This window comes from Thermobia domestica, chromosome 12 (genome assembly GCF_964235325.1).
Source record: "Thermobia domestica chromosome 12, izTheDome1.hap1.1, whole genome shotgun sequence".
Lineage (NCBI taxonomy): Eukaryota > Metazoa > Arthropoda > Insecta > Zygentoma > Lepismatidae > Thermobia > Thermobia domestica.
The window spans coordinates 201,411,738-201,436,659 of record NC_137465.1 but is presented as its reverse complement, the minus strand read 5'-3'; the positions used below and the strand labels follow the sequence as shown (position 1 = coordinate 201,436,659).

Sequence of the window (24,922 nt, the reverse complement as noted above, 5' to 3'; positions counted from 1 at the left end):
TTCACATTCAAATGGTCCTGGGTTCGATACCAGTGGCTGACCATCCTGAGTTTTTGCTATTACAACAGGAAAGGGCCCCAATGTTACATTCAGTCTTGGGGACCGGCTTAGAAGGACAGGGGGGCATTGGTGTTGCTTTTTATTTGGGGAAATAGACCACTTCACTAACAATAGAATTAAAAGATGTGTCACCCTTCAAGAAGGTACACTCATGTCCAAAATTATTGTCGCATGTCTATAAATATGTTGTTGTAGGAATATAATTTGATAACGAATTCACCAGGTATTTTTTATAATATTAGTATGTGTACAATCGGCAAAGACATGTATGTGGCAAATTTCATGTCAAAAGAGCAGTAAATAAGAACAATAAAACGAAAATAAAACTTTCGTTTCCATTTAGCAACATTTTGTTTTACTCATTCTAATTTTCGTATTTATAATTATTTTCCTATGAAATTTACCACAAATATACATTTCCAGATTGTACACATAGTATCAGTATTAAAAGTACCCAGCAAAATCATTATTACATTATATTCTTACAAGAAGACAGTTATAGATATGCGACAATCATTTTGGACATGAGTGTACAAGGACGTAACAGGTGTTTGTTTCAAACATTAAATAAGTGTTCGTATAAATTGAACTTATTTCCTGACGTCATAGAACTAAGAACTGTTGCAGAGCGACGTAAGTCCGGTGACAATACAATATTCCATTGTTACTTTCATACTTTGCAATATATCTATTTTCTTTAAAAGCAAATTTTAATGTTTTTATTTTCAACTTCATTGTTCTAAAATAAATACTAGCCTTTAACCAACCCTGGTTTCCCTGGTTGCATATCACTTTAGGATTTGGAAAATGTGTCCAACGAATAAAAAAAAAAAATAATGATAAAACACCTTTTAAAGACATTCTTTTGTTAATCAATTCGCACTAAAAAGTTATAAATAATTTTGTTTATGCAAGGCTAAGTAAAAAGAATGGGGCGCGTCATTTTATGAATTTATAAAGTAACTGTAAACCTATATTAGAGCGCATCTTTTTTTTTTTTTTTTTTTTTGGTCCTGCATAAACAAAATCGTTTTTTACTTTTAAGTGCGATTTGATTAATGAAAGAATGTCTTTAAAATATTTATTATTATCTTTTTTATTATTGTTAATGTTCACATCCTTGATATGGGGTGCTTATTTCGGTAAGGTATCGTATGGTGCGTTTCTATACTACTAGGGTATATTAAAATTTAGTTTCCTATGCGTTACTACATACATTAAACAGCACTTTATTTTTAAGAATACTACAGAATTACAAATATAGTGTTTCTCCGCTAATAAGAGGGAGACAGATTGAGGGTACCAAAAACCCCTACCGTTGATTGAGAAATATTTAGGTGTCGACACTGATGAGCAACATCTACATTTGAATTTGAATGTTTTATCGGCTTTAGACAATTGATTCAGACCGGGATACATGGGGGACAGAATGTTGGAAGCAAGTAGTCCAGTCCCTAGTTTGAATGCCTGGAATGAGTAAGGACTCTTCCCCCCTTGGTAAAACCTTCCGGAATTAGAAGCAATATCAAAGAAACACTGTTCGAAAAGAGAGGGAGCAACCATGGATAAATAGATAGTCAGAGTCGAGTTTAGGTTTAGTGGGGCCCCAAGCTGTTGAAGGTAATTGGGCCCTTTATGTGTCCAGATGAACATAGGCACCCTAGATACAGAAATGAAGAAACTAGGAAGTAATTTAGGAAGCAGACTAGCAGAAGGAGTCCCATTAATTACATGAACGTAGGCTACACAGCAGGAAGCACTGTTGCTACGTATATAAAATTTTATTTTATTTTTTAATTTTCTTATATTTTAGAAATGTATATCCAGTTTTTCTTTAGATTTTGGGGCCCTAAGCTATAGCTTGTTTAGCTTATACGTAAATCCGGCACTGTAAATAGTATACATATACAGGCGCGGATCCAAGGTGGCTATAGAGTCTATAGAGTCTATAGTCCCCCCCCCCCTTCACGCTCAACTATACACTGGATAAAATGGGCTTCATTCCTGTTTACTCTGGATAAAGAGGCAAACTATGGTTTAGCTTCTCCCTTTATCATATCCTGGATCCGCCACTGTATATATATATATATATATATATATATATATATATATATATATATATATATATATATATATATATATATATATATATATATATGTGTGTGTGTGTGTGTGTGTGTGTGTGTGTGTGTGTGTGTCTAGTGTGTTGTACGATGGAGCTGATGAAAGAGCTTTATATTATTCTTGATTTTTTGACAGGTAAACAAAGAATATTTCGGGGAGTAATCTACCCTAAATATTATAATAATGTATCTTATCTTTTCTCTTGCATGTATATTCTCAGTCCTGCAGGAAGTTTTCATTTCTTTCTTGGAATAGGTAAACGAAGACTTTGGTTCGGCTTCTCCTTCACAAATCTTTGACGAAAGGTTGACTTTTTCGCTACAAACAAATTACTTCTTCTCATAGAAACCATCTACAAATACACTGTACTGCTGAAACAGAAACCATCAACTAAAGAGGTCATAAATTTTGCCAATCCTCGTGTTTGAAGTTCCCGTTCTTCACAATAATTTCCGTCCTCCCGCCCCTGTTAAGAAGTTCAAAGTAGGTTTTCAAAAGGACTGACTCCCGCTGAGAAGGAAAGTGGGATGAGGAATGACTATAGTGCCATCTAGCAGTTAGACGGCCAAGTACGTGCACAAGAAAAAATCTGATTTCTGATTTCTGTAGATTCAATGATGAAGGATATAATTTCTCATCGATTGTGTAATGGATGTATTTGGAAACAGCAAAAAAAAAAATAGTACAGTAGCGCACAAATACAAAGGTAGTACTCCATTCTCAAAAAAGTCAGAAGTTTTTAGCTCTTTTCCTTACTGTAAAAAAAGGAAGACTTTTCCCTCTAATTTTGATCATTTTCTTATGGGAATTTGGATTATAAATATCTGTATTTATAAGAAGAAAATATCACACACAAAGTTCGAATTACACCTTTAAAATGATATGCATCATATTGAGTGAGCTATTGAGACATTTTTGCGAAAGAACGAAACGAAACCATGATTTGCCTAAAAAATGGTTGAGATCCCATGTTAAATTGAACACCAATATTCCGACCGCTGTGGCGCACTCCTTCTCCCTCTTAAGGTTTTCTTCACTAGGTTCGCAGCGTGTTGTCTAGCATTGTATAATTTTGTCATGTCTCTTGACATATTGCGTTTGTTTTTCTTTGAGTGCACGATTAAAATTAAGTAACTGTGTTTGGTAACGTTCAGTATTAATTGTTTAACCCGTTTGCAGTAACTCATAAGACACCATACCGACTTGGTCCTACCAAATGGACAGCATGACTTTCTTTTCATGAATATTCTGTTGTGGCGTTGATGTTGATGATTCATCGGGACAAAACCATGTTTCCAGCTCCGTGGATTGTTGTAACTAATGGACTTTTCATCGCCAGTCACAATGGAATACAAAAATTACCTTTTCGTTTTTGTCTTTGAAGCAGTAATTCGAAAATGTTTAAACAACTCTCAAGATTTTTCCCTGTCAATTCATGTGGTGCTCAACTTCCGAATTTCTGTATCATTCCCACTGCTTACAAATGTTTGCTAACAGTCGATGCATCATCATTTATCCTTTTAAACAATTCTTTAAAGTGTGAGATGAATCTTTTTCAAGCAGTGCCTCTAAATCCCCAACTTCAAACTTTCTTCGCTGACCAGGACGCTCTTTGATATTTACTTTAAAATCGTCTAAACCAATAATATGCAAGTTGTTTCAGATAGGGCATGCCCACCATACACCTCTACTAGTAAACGATTATTTTCAGCAGCAGATTTCTTGAGATGAAGTATTTCCAGCAAATGTTTGTTTGTTTGTTTGGTACACAAACCGCAACGCAATAAATATTTTCTTTTCAATCCAATCAAAGATCACACACTGAAAGTAAAGTCTAATGTTCTTCTTCTTGTAAGTCTCTTTCCCATTTAGCTGGGGTCAGCTTTCCGGATCGCTGTCCTCCATTTGCTTCTATCTTGTGTCATTTCCGCTGTGATACAACACTGCGCCGTATCGTTCGTAACACCATCTCCCCATTTTCTTCATTGGCTCGTTTTCCCATTGAGTTTTGTAGCATCTACAGTAAGTTACTTCTTCTCACACGCCCAAACCATCTCAGTCTACTTTCTTGCAGCTTTTCTACTACTGATTTCACTTTACTGTTGTCCGGATCACTTCGTTCTTAATTTTGTCCTTCCGCGTCACTCCACACATCCACTGCAGCATTTTCACCTCCGCAACAGACAACTTCTGTTTCTCTCTCTTCTTCGTCGTCCAACATTCTGCTCCGCACTTTTATATAGGAATGTATCTAGTGTCATTTATACAGGAATGTATCTAGTGTCATTTATACAGGAATGTATCTAGTGTCATTTATACAGGAATGTATCTAGTGCCATCTATACAGGAATGTATCTAGTGTCATCTATACAGGAATGTATCTAGTGTCATTTATACAGGAATGTATCTAGTGTCATTTATACAGGAATGTATCTAGTGCCATCTATACAGGAATGTATCTAGTGTCATTTATACAGGAATGTATCTAGTGTCATTTATACAGGAATGTATCTAGTGTCATTTATACAGGAATGTATCTAGTGCCATCTATACAGGAATGTATCTAGTGTCATTTATACAGGAATGTATCTAGTGTCATTTATACAGGAATGTATCTAGTGTCATTTATACAGGAATGTATCTAGTGCCATCTATACAGGAATGTATCTAGTGTCATTTATACAGGAATGTATCTAGTGCCATCTATACAGGAATGTATCTAGTGTCATTTATACAGGAATGTATCTAGTATCATTTATACAGGAATGTATCTAGTATCATTTATACAGGAATGTATCTAGTGTCATTTATACAGGAATGTATCTAGTGTCATTTATACAGGAATGTATCTAGTGTCATTTATACAGGAATGTATCTAGTGTCATTTATACAGGAATGTATCTAGTGCCATCTATACAGGAATGTATCTAGTGTCATTTATCCAGGAATGTATCTAGTGTCATTTATACAGGAATGTATCTAGTGCCATCTATACAGGAATGTATCTAGTGTCATCTATACAGGAATGTATCTAGTGCCATCTATACAGGAATGTATCTAGTGTCATCTATACAGGAATGTATCTAGTGTCATTTATACAGGAATGTATCTAGTGTCATTTATACAGGAATGTATCTAGTGCCATCTATACAGGAATGTATCTAGTGCCATTTATACAGGAATGTATCTAGTATCATTTATATAGGAATGTATCTAGTGTCATTTATACAGGAATGTATCTAGTGTCATTTATACAGGAATGTATCTAGTGTCATTTATACATTAATGTATCTAGTGTCATTTATACAGGAATGTATCTAGTGTCATTTTGTGTTACGTTGAAAGAATAAAACTACTAATCGCTCGCTATTAGTCAACAGCGAGAATTAATTCAAGCATCTAATATTAAAAGCATGTGATGAATACTACGAACTAAAGTATTGAAATATTATTGTAAAGGAAAACGATTTTGTTCTGTTTTGATGTAAAATATTATTCTAGTGAATCCACCAGGCCCGATTTATACATTATTCGCCCCTGTGCTCTAAATAATTTGCCGTCCCCCTGCACAAAAGTTTTCGCCTCCATCCGAAAACGATGAATATTAGAGTTGAATTCAGAGTTTTGGGGGTTGCTGAAATGAATAAAGACAGTTTTAATCCAATTCAACTTCAAGGTCATACTCCAGTCCCCAGGGAAGGGGCGAGATTTTAAAAGTAATCGAAAACGACAGATATTAGTGTTGAATTCATAGTTTTTGAGGTCGCTGAATTTAACGGTATCAGTTTTCATGATGTTCAAGTTCATTCTTATCCCTTGGGGTAGGGTGGGGAAAATGATTTTCTAAAAATAATCAGATAAGCTAGCTAATTAGTAACTAGAGTAACTAATTAGAGTGAATTAAACACATTAACGTATTTATCGCGCTTGCGCGGGACTCTGCGTGTTGCTAGTTTTAAATATTACTGAATCATAAAAAAATACCGCCCCCTAAATTTTGCCGCCCTGTGCTCTAGCACAGAATAGCACTTACCTAAATACGGGCCTGGAATCCACTAGTAATTTCACTCCGTGTTCTTATCCTTACAAATATATAAAAGAACGTGTGTATGGGGGGGGGGGATGTCTGTCTGTCTATCTACCTGTCATGTGCATATGTTTGTCATCACTTTTTTTTTTCATAGAACTGAGTTACTTTGAACCACCAAATTTTACACACACATAGAATATTCAAGAGATCTAACCGCTTACGAAGCCATTTTTTTCGATTTTCAACTTAGGGAGGATCACATGATTTGGAGGTTCAAAAAGTATCTGAGAAGTCCTCGGAATTAGACGACCCAAACTATTCTACTGCGAAGAATTGGTATTTTTGCTTGTAAGTAAAAATTCGAAATATGACAGAAACAGCTGGTTAATATCCATTCTAATAGATCTAAGTTACTACAACATTGAGTTAGTAACGCTAATAGTAAAAATGAGATTAAAAAAGAGCTGGATAAGGGAAACATGAGGAAACATCTACAAAGACTACAAAAGCAGTGGACAAAGCTTACGGTCCCAATATGGAAAAATCTAAGCATTGATTTCGAGACGAGTGGAAAAACGTGGAGAAACGATCGAATCTTACAAGACTGGTTCCGGAACCCGATCATTTTTCTGCTTATGGATCTCGTAAACATCGCTCGAAAAACTAAACAATAGAAAGAAATATCGCAATTCCTATCTTGTTATATTGCTTACCAACGCCGGTTAACATCAATCACCTTCACGCATTTATATAGGGTTATTCAAATAAGTTAGCGCACCAGTTTTGTTACATCAAGTTATGAATTTTATTATTTTTTTTTCAAAACACACTAAGAACATTCATAAACATGTTCATCACACATTCCGATTTCAGGTATGGTGAATGACGTCGGACATATGACCTATTCGACTGCGCTGGCATGCAATAACTCTGTTCGTGAAATTCGTTATGACTGACTGACAAGTTTCTACTTGCATTTCGCCGACGACTTGTCGAATTTCCTCCTTTAATTCACGGGTAGAACAGGGTTTACTGACATACGCCAATGATTTAAGAGTACCCCGAAGAAAACAGCCACAAGGGGTTAAGGCGCATGACCTCGGAGGCCATTTCTGGCAAGCATTACACGAAATGAGATGATCTGGGAACGGCTCATGAAGCAATTGGATTGTTTCGCAAGCAGCATGACAAGTGGCACCATCCTGCAGAAACCACAACTCCTGAATGCCCATTCCATCGAAATGAGGGCACAAAAACTATCTTATCATCGCACGGTATCGGTTTCCGTTAACTGCCACAGTTTGTCACACTTTCTCCGTTCTGATAAAAAAGTTCACAATTAGCACACGTTGCGCTATAGTAAACTGCTCCGTGACTAGACACAGACTGAAGAAATGCGAGAAATTCAGACTAAGGCGACAATCGGAATGTTTGTGGTTAGAGCAGCAATACAAAACAATGTCGGAAACCGAGAAACAAAAATTTGCCAGACGATCCAAAAGCGGCGCGCGATTTGAATAATCCTAAAAGATTGTGTTAGTAAGGATATATTAAAATATCGAAAGTCAAGCTATGGAACTTACGTATAGCCATGTCGCACAGCAGTGATGGAACTTCGTCACCCGTGACTTACAAGACCCGGATGCAGCCATAGCCATGATCCACCTGATCTGGTGAAATGGACAGACTCATCAACCGAAGTGACCTGGCAGACTCATGGCGCGGAGTGACCCGGACACTAATTCTACTAAACGTGATTCTCTCTCTCTCTCTCTCTGTCCCTATGCCTTCTCATTAAAGCACTAAAGATAAATATAAGATTTAACAGAGGATAAACACGTCTGAATCACAGAAAAAATAAGCTACGTGTTTTTCTTATAATGAATCGTCAAAGTTTACTCGAGCGAACCGGTAAAGCACATCGTTAGACCTTTAGAATACAAACTAAATGCAGTGTTTCATAAAATATTTTCGTACAGTACTGTACATGTTCGGAAATTACTATATTATTTTTTCAGTATGGGAACACGAATAAACATAAAAGAAAAAAAGAAATTATATTTGAAGTAGTTAAGACATACTTTATTTAGGAAATGCCACACCAGGAACCAAAGAAACGAATATTTGAACTCGAATAGTAGAAACGGGGCCGCGGCGGCTCAGTGGTAGAGCGTTCACCTCTGGTGCTTGGGGTCCCGGGTTCGATCCCAGCCCCCGCCAAGTGAACTTTGTGGTGGACAAACACCGTGTGCGTGGGTTTTCTCGGGGTTCTCCCGTTTCCTCCAACTTTCTTCATTCCACCATTTCATTCATTACTCATCATCACCGTCTCCTTTAGCCTAACCGGCATAACCATGGGACGTAAAATTCAAAGATTTCATTTCATTTTCATTTTCGAATAGTAAAAATCATTAATTCACTCTGAAATTCTGTAGTAATGCGGTAATAGCTTATACATTCCGGAGTCACCGAGTCATAGTAAGTCTGAGAAGCAACCTAGATGACTCGCACAAAAATCATAACCCAAATGAGCCGGTGACACATTTCTTCACTGTCTCGCAAAATAGATTTTTTTTTTTTTTTTTTAACATGTCGGAAATGACTGTAGCAAAATGGACGTTTTAAAAATGGCTTCTCTGTACAGAGGAGATTAAAATACGCATTGCAAAAGTCATGACATCTAATTTTCTTCTCAAAAATGGTAACGAATAAAAAAATTCTGATTTATGCAAAGTGAAGGTTAGTTCAGATACAAACATTACATGGAGGGGGATGAATGAACACAGAAACCACCATAAAGATATAGCACTACAAAAAAAAAAAAAAAAAAAAAAGACGAACAAAATTTTGTCGTTTCAAACGTCTTTTACTGCTAAATACAGCAGTATACAATCGTACAGGGCAGGAACACGTACCTGTGACATCTCAGAGCATTCACCATATTTGCCAGACTTATCACCTTGCTATTATGACCTCATACCAAAGCTAAAAGAGCCATTGCGTGGAACACGCTTTCGAACACGTGAAGACAGCCACAGCAGTCGTGCGTGAGATCGGAAGATTCGCTCAAGGGCAGGGCCATGGGCAGGGCTATTCGGCGTCTTCCCACAGCGTTAGCAGTGTGTGATGGATTCTTTGGGAGACTACCTCGAGAGACTCTATGAACTTGAAGTTTTATTTTTTTTTTTTTATATGTGACTCGTACATATATAAAAATATCTGTGCCACAATTAGTTCAGGGTTCCCATGGTGGTAACAAATGAGCTCGATGTTGATGTCGCCATTAAACTCTAATCAATCAATCAATCAATCAATCAATGACTTCGATGAATGGATCCAAATATAAAAGCACCGCCTGAAATACACGATAACTGAAAAAGCAAAATACCTAACTTTATGAGGACAAAAAAAAAAAAAAACCTTCTATTACTAACACATACAGATTCTTCTAATTACGCAACCATAAAGTACATTTATCAGAAACTAGCATCAATTATCCCCTTCACTTGGTTAAAGTAAGAAGAAATAGTAATATGTTCCTCTAGGCAGTCACTTTTTACTATTACTGTACCACTCTCTGGTAGACATTTTTTTTTTTGTCTTCAAAATTAAATATTACTATTGAGGGCTGAATTTGGATTTAAACTGCATCAGAAGTGTCACTATTCATCTCAGCAACCCCGAAAACTATGCATTTGACACTAATATCGTTCATTTTCGATCACTTCGATATATCTTCCTCAGTGGCGTATTTAGGGAGGGGGGCTTCCGGGATTAAGCCCCCCCGAAATCTTACTTACTATAGTAAAGTATATGAAATATCTTGCAGAATTTTCACATTTTCAGGCAAAGCCTCCCCCCCGAAAGTTAGCAAAAGCCCCTCCCGAAACAAAATCGTAAATACGCCACTGATCTTCCTCCTCCTCCCTCTCCTAAATTCTACCGTCAAAGTGAAATGATAAAAAAAAACCATCCCAGGCCCGAAGCTCATCCACGTATATTGAAAATTTGATGGAGATCGGTCAGGTGATTCAAAAGTTATTAAGTCGGTTTTGTTTTTATTTATATAGGTTGTAGTTATTGCGCCTGCTACGAATAAACAGCCAAAGCACCTTCGTGATCACTATTATTATTATTATTATTATTATTATTATTATTATTATTATTATTATTATTATTATTATGATTATTATTATTATTATTATCCATATTCAGTTAATTAAATCCAAACATCACAGTTTAAGCTACGATAAAAATCGTCACAATATATTGCTATACGCTCAAATCTAAAGATAAAAATATTTTTCAGTTTTACGTCCCTCGATTATTCCGTGGAGCCTAAAAGAGCTAATGATGAGAGAAGGAACGAAATGGTAACAAAGAACAAAGTTCAGAAATCGATGAACCCTGAGAAAACCACACACACGGTGTTTCTCCGCCAGAATACCCTCGAGGTGGGATTGAACCAGGGATACTAAATATCAGAGGTAAGCACCATCGTGGTCTCCTGAAGTCTTTGGTTACGGCAAATGTCCCATTTTGAAGTAATTAAATTCAAACAAAGTAGTTTTAAAATTTCAGTTAATCTTCCAATCGGGAAATTACCTACACGCTAGCGACATCTATATAGTAACATTAGGCAGGCACATAGTGACATCTGTTGGATTGATTGTGTACTATTAAGAATTAGTGTTGCACGTAGATTGGCACGTTCGTGTATTATTAATACGATTTGAAAAGTATTCCACAAATTACAAATAGAAGAGGAAGCAGTTTGATCATAAAAACGAATATATCATACACTTCCAATAGCTCTGAAAATATTCTCTTTACAGAATACATGACTGCGTTTGCTAAATTTTTTATTTTTCATTACGCAAACTCTTTGCCTCCTAAAATGAATTCCGTATAATTCTGAAAAGTTCTTTATGTAATCCCTTTACGCTTTTCGTGTTACAAATTAAAATCATTCACTCCAAGCATTTGAAATTATATACTTGTCCATATTGCGTATGAAACGGCCTTGAAACGAGGAAAGTTAAAGTAAGTTTTCCTGTGAAAAAAAATTCCCACACATTGCAATCACGATATAATTAGAGAAAAAGGATTGTTAATGGGAACACAAAGAGTGTAGTTCACTCTACAGCGTCTCAAAAGCACGTTTACTGCATTATAATTTCACTGTAAGTAGTTTTTTTGTACGTGTGAAGGGATTATGCTTAGGATTTTTTAAACATCTGTTTTGTTTATTTCATCATACTTGGCTTCGTATCGAACAAAAAAATAATCACAGCCATTAGAGGGTTACAGCCTCTCTTTGACATAGGCTTCAATACATGTTAGTGTTGCTAATACAGGTATAAAAGATGGTATAAGTGCAATAAGTAGTTTTTGTGTGAGAGATAAATATATCTCTAGATTTTCCAAGAACTTAGATGTAAGAATGTTGCTTAAGTGGTGTAGTTTTACTATATGAATCCACAGATTGTAAAATGTACGGGAAAAATTTGGGCAAGTCTTTAATTTGACAATTTTATGTCGAGAACAGAACCCAACGAACCCCTGCGGGGCTTCTAACCCGTTCCTACTCATCCTCGTCTTACTACTACTATTTGGATCCGTATAGTAAAACTGCACGGCTTAAGTTTCTAAAAATAGGGGAAGCGGGGGCATAATGACCCCCCGGGGCAAGATGGTCATCCCGGTATATAAAGGTGTTCCTCTGGTGACAGAGAATTGGTACTGCTGCACAAGCCGTAGTTAGTGTGGCACGAAGTGTTTAGAAAAGGACACGCCGCTACCTTCAATAGAATGTGAAATAAGCAGAGAAAACCATTTTCATGGTACGTCGATATAAGGTATATAGTGAATACTCTACCTATTGCTGAAAAAAAAGTAGTTACTTGAATAAAACATGGCACACACCACATAGATAGTGAGAAAGGTTTGGCCATCAAACAATCATGCATGATTTCATTGTGGAAGATGGTGGGTAGCAGATAAAGGGTTTTTGAAAGTTATATCGGGATTGGGGCAAAATGGCCCCTTAAAATTGTACAGGAGACCAAGGTCAGTGCTCGCTGTGATCGAGCGTGTATCCTTGTTTCGTCATCTGCTGGCATGTTAGAGACCCAGTCTCGAAATCTTTTGATAGCCTCTTTACTCCACTTAGTATTTTCTTTTTCATTTAGTTTTATTTTAATATTATTTTCGTTTTTATAGTTTTCCGCTCTTTGGTTTATAGTTGTATAACTATAATTGTTTCATTAACATTTTCAATGAATAAGGAAACTAGCATTTTCTTATTGAAACAGAACATAATTTTGGTTAATGTGTATATGTTCCAAGGATGGGGCCATTTTACCCACGGGAGTGGGGTAAAACGGTCATTCACAATAGGTCAATTTATTTGCACATACAACTTGTTTGGTAAAACTTTTACACCTTAAACCTATTTAGATTTGTAGAAGAAAGAATATGGTACTGCAAAATCATCGACTTTCCATTCACAGCAACTTTGCTACCTTTTTCATGTCACGAGTAGTATTTATAAGTGCAAGGGGTGTTATTTGCTTGTTATGTTAACTTAGCGTACCAGAAAACAAGAATTACAGTAAGGAAGAAATGACAGAGGCGAGTGCATCTGGAAGGGAGTGTTGACTCACAGCAACTATATTTAATATCCTTAACCCCTTTAGGATCCCATGGTACAATTTGTACCATACGGGTGCTTCATGGTACATTGCGTTATTTCTCTTCTATTTGAGCTTTTTCGTCCGGTTTTTTTTTTTGTTTTCCAAGTCCAGAGGCCTTGTAGAAGACATTACGTATGGTTTCAGACCGTCCTGCGTCCAGACATAGAAGGTGATGACGTCATAAGTCAAAAATTTCTTTTCTCATTTTCTAAGCCTATGTTCAATATTTTTTGGCGGGCTTATTTTTCTACGTAGAAGATTGAAATTTTGCACAAACATTCAGTCCACCGAGTAGTATTTACCAGATTTTTTGTTCCGATGTCAGTGTTAAAACAGGGGGGGGGGGAACCAGAGGGGCAAAGAATTAAAAAAGGGATTTTTTACCCAAAAAATTCCGTATTTCGTCATTTTCCCGCCTCACATACATGATAGGACCACGTGAGTCATACCGTCTGAAAGGCAGTTCCATTCTGAAGAGAACGACGGTCGAATTATTATTCTAGGGTAATTAGGGCCGTCTCAGTGAATTTTTATCCAAATATACTTCTGTATAGGGTAAAAGTGGGGCATGGTAGGGAAATTTTTCTGGCGGGCCAATTTTTTCACGTAGAAGACTGAAATTTTGCACAAACATTCAGTCCACCGAGTAGTATTTAACAGAAGTTTTTTTCCGATTTCTGCGTAAAAACATGGGGGGTCCAGAGGGGCAAAAGTTGAAAAAAGGGAAATTTTGCCCCAAAAAATCCCTTTTTTCAGGAATTTCCCGCCTTAGATACATGATGGAGACATGTGAATGGTACCGCCTGAAAGACAGTTCTATTCTGAAGAGAATGATTGGCGGATTATAGTCCTAGGATAATTAGGGATGTCTCAGGATTTTTTTTCCTGAGATCATAGTGTTTTATGGTACTTTGGGGCATTGTGGGAATTTTTGGTACAAATTCTCTCGCCCTTACTATTCAAGATAGAAACTTGAAATTTGGCACACGCATTCAGTATACTAAGTACTATTTATCAGATTTTTTTTAGATGACTACGATCACACAGGGGGGTCCAGGGGGGACCAAAGTTCGAGAAAAAATTTTTTCCCTCCGAAATTTTCACTTTGACATTTTTTTCCGCTTCTGGTATATGGTATGGGCATGCAAGTGATACCATTTGAAAGCCAGCTCTATTCTGAAGAGAACGAGGTATGGTCCATGATCCTAGGATAAATAGTGACGATGCAGTAGCTGCTTGACTGAAAGTCTAAAAAATAGCCCAAAATGCCAGGATCCTAAAAGGGTTAAAGAAGAGGACTACATGAGGAACGCGGTATTCTGGTACAAAGTGGGATTATTGTAACATTTGCAGATAATATGACTCTTGCTGCTGGTGCTATTAATGTACTTATAGAAAACTTGGGGGAAAAAGTTAAAAGAATATGAGATAGAAATAAACATTAAAATGCTAAAACAATGATCACTTGAACGAAGCTACAGTGACTCGAAAAAGTATGCGTACAGTTACTATTTTTTAAGAATGAACGCCTGTTTACGATTACTTAACGAGTAAGTTAAGTTGAACTGACATACTGTATGTCATATACTGTATATGAACCCTATCGATATTCACACTATCATTCAGGGGCGGATCCAGGACCGATTTCTGGGGGCGGAGGGTTGTCATACTGCTACTTTTAAGGGATCCAAACTTTGGGATGGGTTTTATTTATGTATATAAAATAAGAAAGTTTCCTCTTCTGGGGGGGGGGCGATCGCCCCGATTTTCCCCCTCTGCATCCGCCCCTGCTATCTTTCTGCATTAGTTCACGAGTTGCGCCACCTATTCTGTGTAGTTTGCTGGTTTTACGTCTTACTCCCACCGATATAAGTTAAGTATTCGTACACCGCAGTTTTGTCCGTAGTAAAGATACTTGTCAAGCACTGTTAGTATGATTACTCTTCCATTGATGCTTGGGAATATTGCTCACAGAAGTATCAACCTATTTCTCTGTCTTCATTTACCAAAACAATTAGGAAAAAGAAAGATGAAGCGCATAGGAAAAAAACAACGGGGGATGAAAGGAAAATTATTATCAGGGTTCACAATTAGACTAAATAAGTGTCTAAAATGTTTAAAATCATGAACCGACTTCCCTCAATGGTGCAGTGGCCGCCCAGAAGAACTACCAAATACATACAAGAACATAATAATGCATACTATCAAAATCAATCCAAAGATAAGTGCCCCTGAGATTGCAAATGAGCTGCAGAAACGACCAGTAAAGGTATCATTGGCTACAATGAGAAATACGTTCAAAACATCATGTTATAATTGCCGTATCTCAAGAAAGAAAACTTGAAAGATTAATAGTAATGATAAAAAGCTAAAAAGAGCCTTGAATTCGTTCTTAAGGGCGTAAATAAGCCCTTTGACATGTGAAACAAAGTTATTTTCATCGACGAAAGCTCAGTACAACTTGTTTATTCCAAACGGGAGAAAAACTATCGGAAGAAACAAGAGAACAAAGATCGATCCCAGAAATCGTACTCCCATAGTGAAACGGCTCAATTCATCTGAAGTGGTCCGAAGATGGTGAAAATGGTTGCTCGATTATCTCCGAAAATTATAAAAATTTGAGTGTGACGAACCTTGTGTATGAGATTGTCAATAGCATCATTCACGTTGTCGTATGTACCGTACATACAGTGTAGTCAAACTTAAACTATCAGTTAACTCAGTGTGATGTGCAAAAATACGAAAACTCGATTTAGGTGCGGCTGGAAAATTTTGTGGCCCCTGATCTACAAACTGATTATTGGCCAAGACCGCAATCTTTTGATTTTTTTTTTGTTCCTAAAATTCTTGTTTATTTATAAATGCATCTCTCTTGACATGGAAAGAGTTACAGGTTTTTTTTTCGAATATAAAAATACACTTCTCATTAATTCTACCATTTTTTGAAAATTAAAAATATATTTCTTAGAATTTATCACTTACGACGCTTCTGAATATAATCAGAAATACGATACAAGAAACAAAAAAAAAAAGAAAGAAAGAAAGAAAGAAAGAAAAGAAAAGAAAGAAAGTCTATGAACGTGCAACGTGTCCGAGTCAAACTAACAGTAAGTATCACACAAAAGAACTTAACCTAAGCCAAATGATTTTTGTGTGAAATAGGAGAATACCAAGTGTGCTAATATTGTAACGCTTGTAATTGCGTATTGATTGATGAAGTCTGTTGTAACATAAAGTTGCTTAATGACCAAATGCGTAAATGATGATTATGAGGACTCACCACACACCTTCGACCATAAATGTCACTAATTTTTGATTAGATTGAGATTCAATGAAATTAAGTGACTAAAATTGACGTAGGTTACACTGGTAAAGATTCTGAAAGGTAAAACCAATAAACATCAACTAAAAATAACATTTTTTTCCTTTATTAATAAAAAAAAAAATTTTTGAGTGTGAATATACGATTTGGGAAAAAGAATACAAGTTTAAACCCAAAGTATATTTCCCTCCCATTGGGCTTTTCCCCCTCGCCCATCTTTAATCCCGCCATTTTAGAAATAGATAGATATTACTTCGACTGTTGCCACCTCCGATAACTTTCAACATTTGTACAAAAAGAAGTACAGTTTAACAGTCTGACTTACTAAAAATAATACAAAATTTACCATTTTTTTTGCTTGTTTTTCATAAGTGAAAGGAGATAATGAAATGCAACTTACCACAATCATAGTTAATGTTATTCTACAACAGAAAATATGAACCTGAAAAATTTTCAGTGTTGCCATCCATAGAAATTACAATGTTGCCAGAATAATATTTCCTCCCAAATCTATGTAAAGGAAGAGACTAGAGGAATGAACTAAACTGCATTTTATTACGTACCATATTGTCTTGGTATCATCTGAACTACTTTTTAAATATCTAATAGTTGTATTTAGTTTGTAATAAACAAAATAGTTTTAACAAGAAGTTATTAAAGTTAACTAATACTTTATTTTAAAAAAGTAGTTTACAGAATACCAAAACAACATGATATCTTATCAAATGCCGTTGAGTTTATTCCTCTAGTCGTTGCCTCAACTTAGATTTGGGGGGAAATGTTATTCTCACAAGATGTTATCCTGAGAACACTGTAATTTCTATGAATGGCAACACTGAAAGTTCTTCAGGTTCATATTTTCTGTGGTAGAATAACATTATCTATGATTGTGGTAAGTTGCATTCCATTATCTCCTTTCACTTATGAAAAATAAGCAAAAGAAAAATAATAAATTTTGTATTAATTTTAGTATATCAGGCTCTTCAGTGGTGAGATAACGCACTCACTTACAAAGTTTAAAAGACTTGGATTAATGTGCTCATTTCTTGTGAAAGAGAAAATACTCTTCTACTCAACCATATAACAACATAATGTAGGTTATAAATTAGGTAAATAACCGACCACAAAATAGGCACATATGTCGATATGAGTATTTTGGCAATTTTACCCTTAGGGACGGATAAGCGAGACCATCCAAATTTACAAAATTATATATTAGAGTCCTGGAAAACATTTCCCAAATTTAGGTTTTTGGCAATTCCAAAATTTAAGGGATTGGCCAACACGTTCCTCCCAAATTGTGAGAAGAGAGCATTAATATATCCATGCTCTATAAAAGCAAACGAATCGTTATACTCAACCGTAAATGAGGAAAAATTAGGTCAAAATCTTCCAAAATTTCATTCTTAGCAAATTTTTACCAATGAAAAGGAACAAGATGAATCAACCAATCTTACAGAGGTACATACTCTGGTCCTATACTACTATGTCAAACTTTTAAATTTGGCAATTTCTAAAATCTGAGGGGATGATCCTATTCATTCCTCTCAAAATTTAGGTCGGCTTAGACACTCTGCTAAAAATTTTGAGATGTGGTCCGATACAGGGGCGAACTGGCCCACCCTGCTACCCTGCAAATGCAGGGTGGGCCCCCCAAACAGGTGGGCTCCCTCCACCAATTTTAAAAAGATGTGCTCAATTAAACCTACCAGTATCAAAAATATGGCAGCGTAACTCCCTCAAACTTGTGTTTTGCATTCAAAAAAAAAAAAAAAAAAAAAGACGTAAAGTTAAACTGTCATGAACAGACCTTATTCTTCTTCACGTTTATCGACTTGAAAAGGTTCCGTCTGAGAGACAATCAGGCCCTAAAACATTGTGCGGTTTGTGATACAGCAGCTGTTAAAAACGAGCACGTTAACTACTACTTTTTTTAATATAAGAAACACAGTAGATTTCAGGCTGTTATTGGATTTGGATACCATTGCCTACTCCGGTCCTTTTACAAGCCGGCGAATGGCGATGTTTTAAAGAAACTATAGTTTCGTAGATATTGTTATTGTGGAAAGTGGAGGTGGAGCCGGAACTCTTTTGAACTGTGTTGTCCTCAGACCAAGCTTTGAAGAAAGAAATCGGATCAGGCTTCGTTGTTTTTTTTTTTTTTTTTTTTTTCAGTGCGGTAAAGCGAAAAGAAATAAGTCGCCACTATCAACGATTGTTTTATACAAACCTCAAACAATTACTATGAAGTTGCTGCCCTCGGCTCGTGTTTTATTTGTATATTACATCGAAGAGCAAATCCGATAGCAGCAATTCAATCATTGGAACACCAGTTACGTGTCGTTTGTCGTGGAAGAAAAATGTAGTTGTGTCAGTATGGATGGTAGGAGTGATTGTAAGATTACTATAAAGAAAAAAAAATATAAAAGTGATGCTAAAAAGCGAGAACACAAACGAAGATGAGATTTACAAAAAGCTGCATCTGACCCAAAACAACGTAGGCTATTTGAATCTGTGAAGCCCCAAGAAACAAATGAACGTGATGTGACTCATTCGAGTACTGCAGGTCAGTTGCCAGGTATTTTTTTTTGTTTTTCTGTCTAAGGTGTTTATAAATTATAATGTATACACCATGTCTTTGGATGATTTCAGTCAATTGTAGCTTATCTTTTATGGCTATTTTTACTTGAAATTACAAAACTTTGACAGGCGAACACGAAATTAACTGAACTGTTTGCTGCCGCGTAGTGCTTTCAAACGGGTCAGATCAGGCTTTCATGGGTCAGGGGTCGGGTCAAGCCTGCTTGAGACACGGGTCGGATCAGGTCACCTACGCTAGGGTCAGGGCTGCTCTAGCCACGGGTCGGCTCGGGTCAACTTTCTTATGCGCCGTTTCGCCTAAATCCTTCTCGGGTCGAGTTGAACGTTTGCTTTGGTTGCTTTAAAAAGTTTCAGATATGTTATTTTACATGAAAACGCAATAAAAATTGCCTCAAAATTAACGTTTCCCAAATGTCTATATCTCCTCTACTGCTTTTTTAAAAATCTGATGGCATTTTCTGAAACACCAGTCTTTATTTTGGGATTTCCAGCAGACATGGGTAAAATCATGTCAAAATTAACTAGTTTATAATTTTAAAAAATCTGTTGTTCATTCTCCGCCGGCCCTGAATAGGCTACATGCCCTTCTTCCATTGAAAAACTTTTTCCGACATGTGTAAATGGGGCTGTGCTACGATTAATCATCGCATTCCTGAACATAAATTTTCTCGATTATGAAAGTGATCAAAAATCGGTTGCGTTCATCGCTCGGACAAGATTTGTTGGAAGACTTACATAGAAAGATCATATACGTTTGATTACGACAAAATGATTGACGATCTTGTATCTAGCTCCAAAGAATTAGGTAGATATTTGAAATTGTGAGTGTAACTGGGGCATAATGAAGATATTAATATTAGGATACATTTCTGGCATTCATATTAATATTATATTATATTAGGTTACAGTATGCAATTCAGTAGAAAATTTCAACCAATTTGATATTAGAACTGATTTATGAGGAAAGAAACTTACATTATTTCTGTCAGTGCGTTAATTATTTAGTGTTTTAAAGTTGACTTGAGATTAGTTTTTATTTATTGCACATGTATATATTTTGGGTTTTCTAAAACATGACACTCATTTGTTTAAATAAATGGTTTAAATTCATTACATAAAAAACAATAGCACTATATAAATAACTGAAAGCACCAATTCCGGTATTGTTTGTGTTTACAATAAAAAATGATAATGCCAATTACACACTGTATGAGTTACTATTAAAATGTTCCTACTTCAGATTTTTTTGTAATTAATGTTTTGCTTTTGTATGAATATATGGGATACTATTTATGGGTTCGAAGATGGACTTTTATATGTAATACATATGAAGAATGCCAAGTACATTTTTTACATTTTTATACAGTGGGCCCTCATTTCAGTTTAGCAGGGTGGGCCCTATGGTTGCCAGTCCGCTCCTGGTCCTATACACTTCTAGGGTTTTGACTCTGGGCCAGAGATTTTGGTACCTGAGGCAGGGTGACCAAAATTTTTTGCTGATTCAGTTTTACTACTGCCATGTCTTCCCTCCTCCGATATAGTAACTGATTAGTTCTATGCGTTTAACATGACAGCATCTTCTCAATAATCTACTGTATTACCTGTTGGAGAATTAACAATGAAGGTTTTTTTGTTTTCTTTTAAATCTTGGTTTGAAATTGAATATTTATTTCTCGTTTATATTTCTCTTAACTAAAGATTTTTTTGTTGCAGAATTTTACATTTCGCCTAAAATGAACTTGCTGAAACAGATAATACTAGGAATTGTAGCTTACTTAAAATCTTTTGCTCTGGTGTATAAAGAAATCAAGCATTCTTTTAAGAAAGTAATTTACATCAGTGATACGAAAATGACAGGAAAGACCGTTCTCATCACGGGTGGAGCCACAGGTAAGTAGCAATAAAATTCCATTTGCGTTTCGCAAGATTTTCAGTCTTGTTTCCTTGTATTATATAATACACCCACAAGCTTATTTTCCTCTTTATTTGAGTCAAATTTTTTAAGTTAAATTTCACGGACTTTCATATTAACTAAAGCTTTGAAATTATGTATAAATACGTAAATTCGTTGACAACACAATATTTTTGGCTGGATTTCGCTCTAGCATTTCTTTTTACTGCAAAATTAATAAAATTAATTTATTTGAAAATAATTATAAAGTATTTTCTCCTTATAAAAGTAGTTATAGAGACAATTAATCGACCTCGGCTATGATTGGCTGTTCTAAGGTTCAAAGAATGAACAAAGATCAACCAATCAGATTTTACATTATTCGACTTTCGCCAATGATCTTAGGCTAAGACTCGTGACTACAAATCCTAAGGTTCAAAGTGTGAACAAGAATTAACCAATAAAATTTCACAAACGATGTGTTTCCTCCAATGGCCATAGAATATTAGCCACATCATTCCAGTACTAAATTTATAAACTTTACTTGGAAGATGTAAGATAAGTGAATGTGACGTCAGAATACATAAAACATTACAAAAATGTGTCGACGTTTTGTTTCATGTTTCAAACTTTTAGATAACCAATTTAACTTTATAATACTTCCGTAAGATTTGGTTTGAAGACAAGAAATATGCGGATGTGACGTCAAAACATTTTCCTAAAAAAAAAAACAATAATGCAAAATATGTTAATGGATACTAATTACTAATACTGATTATTGAATATTAAAATCACTAAAATGGTTCCAAATTTTGAGACGAGGTACCTAAGTCCAGGACCCAAACCTGATAGATATTCACTAAGATAATTTCAACTTGAGAAAAATATCTTCTAAATTATATCTTTCAAATTTGGTTCCAAAAATTTGGGGAAGCTTGAAACGATGACACTTAATGCTCAAATACTTCTATGGACCACATAAAACTTAATCTAAGATTTTAAAATTTAGTAAAAGTACTTCCTAAATTCATATCTACCAAACTTGCTACTTTAATACTGAGAAATTGTACCATATATCAAATGTTCCCTCATTTAAATGATACACAGCCCTATTTTAATGCGATCTAGCATTCAATCTACCATAATCTACAATACAGTTTCAAATCAGGAGTAAATTATGAGAAAAGGTTCAACAAAAACCACTTATATTTACAAATGTATATATACGACTCGACGAATTTTCATTTTGTGACGTTTTTGAATTTTTTTAGTTTGAAAGTTTCGCGCTCACTGATTCTTTTAATTTGAAATTGTTTGCTTTCAGTGATTTTTTTAATTGGAAAACTTTTGTTTTAAAATTTTAATTTGAGTTTAGCTTGAGAATTCACTTAATGAAAATTTTGAGATTTTATATATATATATATATATATATATATATATATATATATATATATATATATATATATATATATATATATTTGTTTCGTTTTTAGTCTGAAGTTTTCCTAGATTAAAATTTTTTAGTTTGATAATTTTTTTGTCATAAAATTCTTGCAATCAATAAATTTGTTTTCCATTTGAAAATATTAAGTTAAGATTTTCTGTACTCACTATTCTGCCCTGCTAAGCGAAAAGGCCTTATCTCCATTTCACATACTTTCGAGAAAATAAGCAAAACGCGTTTTGGCTTAGGCTGTACGTTCAAATTTGTTGTATTTCAGTAGAACTTTATTAAATATATTTTCCCCTAGAATTTATGTGGTAATACAGTTAAATATTTTTGCTTATGAATTGCCGCTTAATGTCTTTTTGCTTAGTTTTAGTTATAGTTTTGAACATAAAGTAAACACTCATGACGTCATTACCCCCCTACCTATTGGTCAAACCACGTCAATTTCACTTTAGATAGATGCAGGATTGTACTACGAACATTCCCATACCAATATCTCGATTTTCGAAAAATGCGGAGTTAAGGTCTTTTCGCTTAGGACGGCAGTATTGTTGTTAAACTTTGTATTGAAATAGCAATTTAAATCTTTTAGTTTGAAAATTTTTAATCTGAAATATTTTGCTTTATTGAGTTTTTGTTGAAAAACGCTCAAAAGATTCATTATTTTATGACCTTATTTTTATTAAAGGACCCACACAATTGAGTTTTCTTTCTCTTAAATACTTCTTTCGCCATACTAATTGGACTTCAAAAATGTTCGTGGTGTGTGTGTGTAGGCAGAGAATTACATCTAGAATTTTTAAGTTCCGACAGGTATTCCTTTTTTTTTTTTTTTTTAACATAGAACAATATATGCAGCAATTTTGTTTCGTTTGTTCTGCAGGTCTTGGTAAACAGGTAGCCATCGACTTAGCAGAAAGAGGAGCCAAAGTGATCCTAGGATGTCTCTATATGGATGAAGCAGAGGAATCGAAAGGTTTCTATATTAACATTCGTTCTTTACAATTACAAATTATAAAAATACATTATTACACATTGCGCTAGGGCTAATTTGGTGGCCACAAGCTTTATTTACCCAGTAGTATAGTCATGGAAAGGGTAAATAGAGCCTCACCCCCTCAAATGGCCTTCGTTTATTATCTGTTTAGTGCCCTTACGCTATAGTTACAAGGAGTAACTTTTTGATAGTCTTATGTGTAAACTAACATACTAAAAATTCGCCAGAAAATAATAAAGCTAGGCTAAATAATGTAAAAGTTTAAGTTTTGTTGACTTAACTATTTAAAGTGACTTATCGACTAATTTACGTAAACAAATTATTTTGAAGGAGGAAAGAGATTTAGATGTCACAATAAGATTTAGGTGTGCATATACGATAGGTGATAAATGTATATGAGTGAATGTATTTCTACTCAAGTATGTGTATATATACGTACATGTAAGTACATGTGAGTGTGAGTGTGTGTTGTGGACATATAAGTTTGACTGCATTTCTCTTTACTGATAGATTGTATTGCAGTTGTTTCTCTTATTCTTTTCATTTTTAATAAGTCTTGATATCTATTTCAATTATTGCAATACCTATTGTAAAAGGAGTAATTGCTCTGTTATAGGTGAATGATAAATAAGTTGACGTCTTAAATATGAAAATCATATTGAATCTGTTATTAATGATGCATCCAAAACGTTGGGACTTGTAAATGGAAATACAGTTGATTTCAAAATATAAATGCAGTATGTATCTATCTATACAATAGCTTTGTAAGAAGTAAATTATTATATAGATGTATAGTATGGGATCCCTGGTATCAATATTACACAAAAAGGATTGAACAGTACAAAATAATTTTTTTGAAATATCTCTTTTATAAAAAGTATAAACGATCATTATATCAAGAGAGAGTATTTTATAAAACCCTTTTAACGGAATTTCATTATAATAGTTTGTGTGATAGAAAGGAATTACATGATCATATGTTCTTGTGTAAAATAGTTAATGGTTTGGTAGAGAGTCAGGAATTTTTACATTCATTAAATTTTAGTATTAGGAAGCACCTTCTAGTTCGATTACCTTTTTACTGTTGTAAGTCTAACGCACTCGTACATCAAAACTTGCCGATAATAAAGATAACTAGAAAGCATAACTTATTAGTGAGAACCTGTTGTGATGATTACATTACGATGAATATTGAATATTATATAACTATACTAAAAGAATTTATTAACAACTAAGACTGTAGTTTTGTAGCTAATGATGACCTACTGACTTGCAATGCGATTTGGACCATACAAATTTACAAACTAAAAAAAAAAGAAAAAAACGCGATGATTGACACGGTCAACCGTCTTGGGGTTTCGAAATTTAGATTCGGCGTAACAAAATATATTGAATCCATACCCTAGGGTCGCTGTATGGAACTTTTTTATTTATTTATTTTTTTGTACGACTGGCTTACGTGTATCCTTCTTAACCAAAAACGCTAAAGTTTTTCTGCCATAAAACGAATTTGACACTGTCAATCGTCCTGGGGTTAAGAAATTTGGATTCGGCGTAATAAAATACGTTGAATTCATACCCTGGGGTCCGCCGCATATAACTTTTTTTTATATGGCTGTTTTACGTGTATATTTCCTAACAAATATCGCTAAAGCTTATCGCCCATAACAAAATGACACAATGGATTGTTCTGGGGTTTCGAAGTTTGAATTCTGTGTAACAAAATACGTCGAACTCATACCGTGAAGTCCA

The 24,922-nt window shown here is 35.0% G+C and overlaps 1 protein-coding gene across 2 annotated transcripts in view; it reads left to right on the top strand.

The window, feature by feature from the left end:
- Positions 1–24,922, top strand: part of LOC145666933 (retinol dehydrogenase 12-like) — a 325,956-nt gene that overhangs the window by 269,873 nt on the left and 31,161 nt on the right. For both annotated transcript variants that reach the window (XM_081734538.1, XM_081734537.1), the window contains exons 2-3: positions 20,546–20,722; positions 23,057–23,149. In XM_081734538.1, coding sequence (XP_081590664.1) covers positions 20,566–20,722; positions 23,057–23,149 — 250 coding nt within the window. In that variant the 5' untranslated portion in view covers positions 20,546–20,565. The remainder of the gene's footprint in view (positions 1–20,545; positions 20,723–23,056; positions 23,150–24,922) is intronic.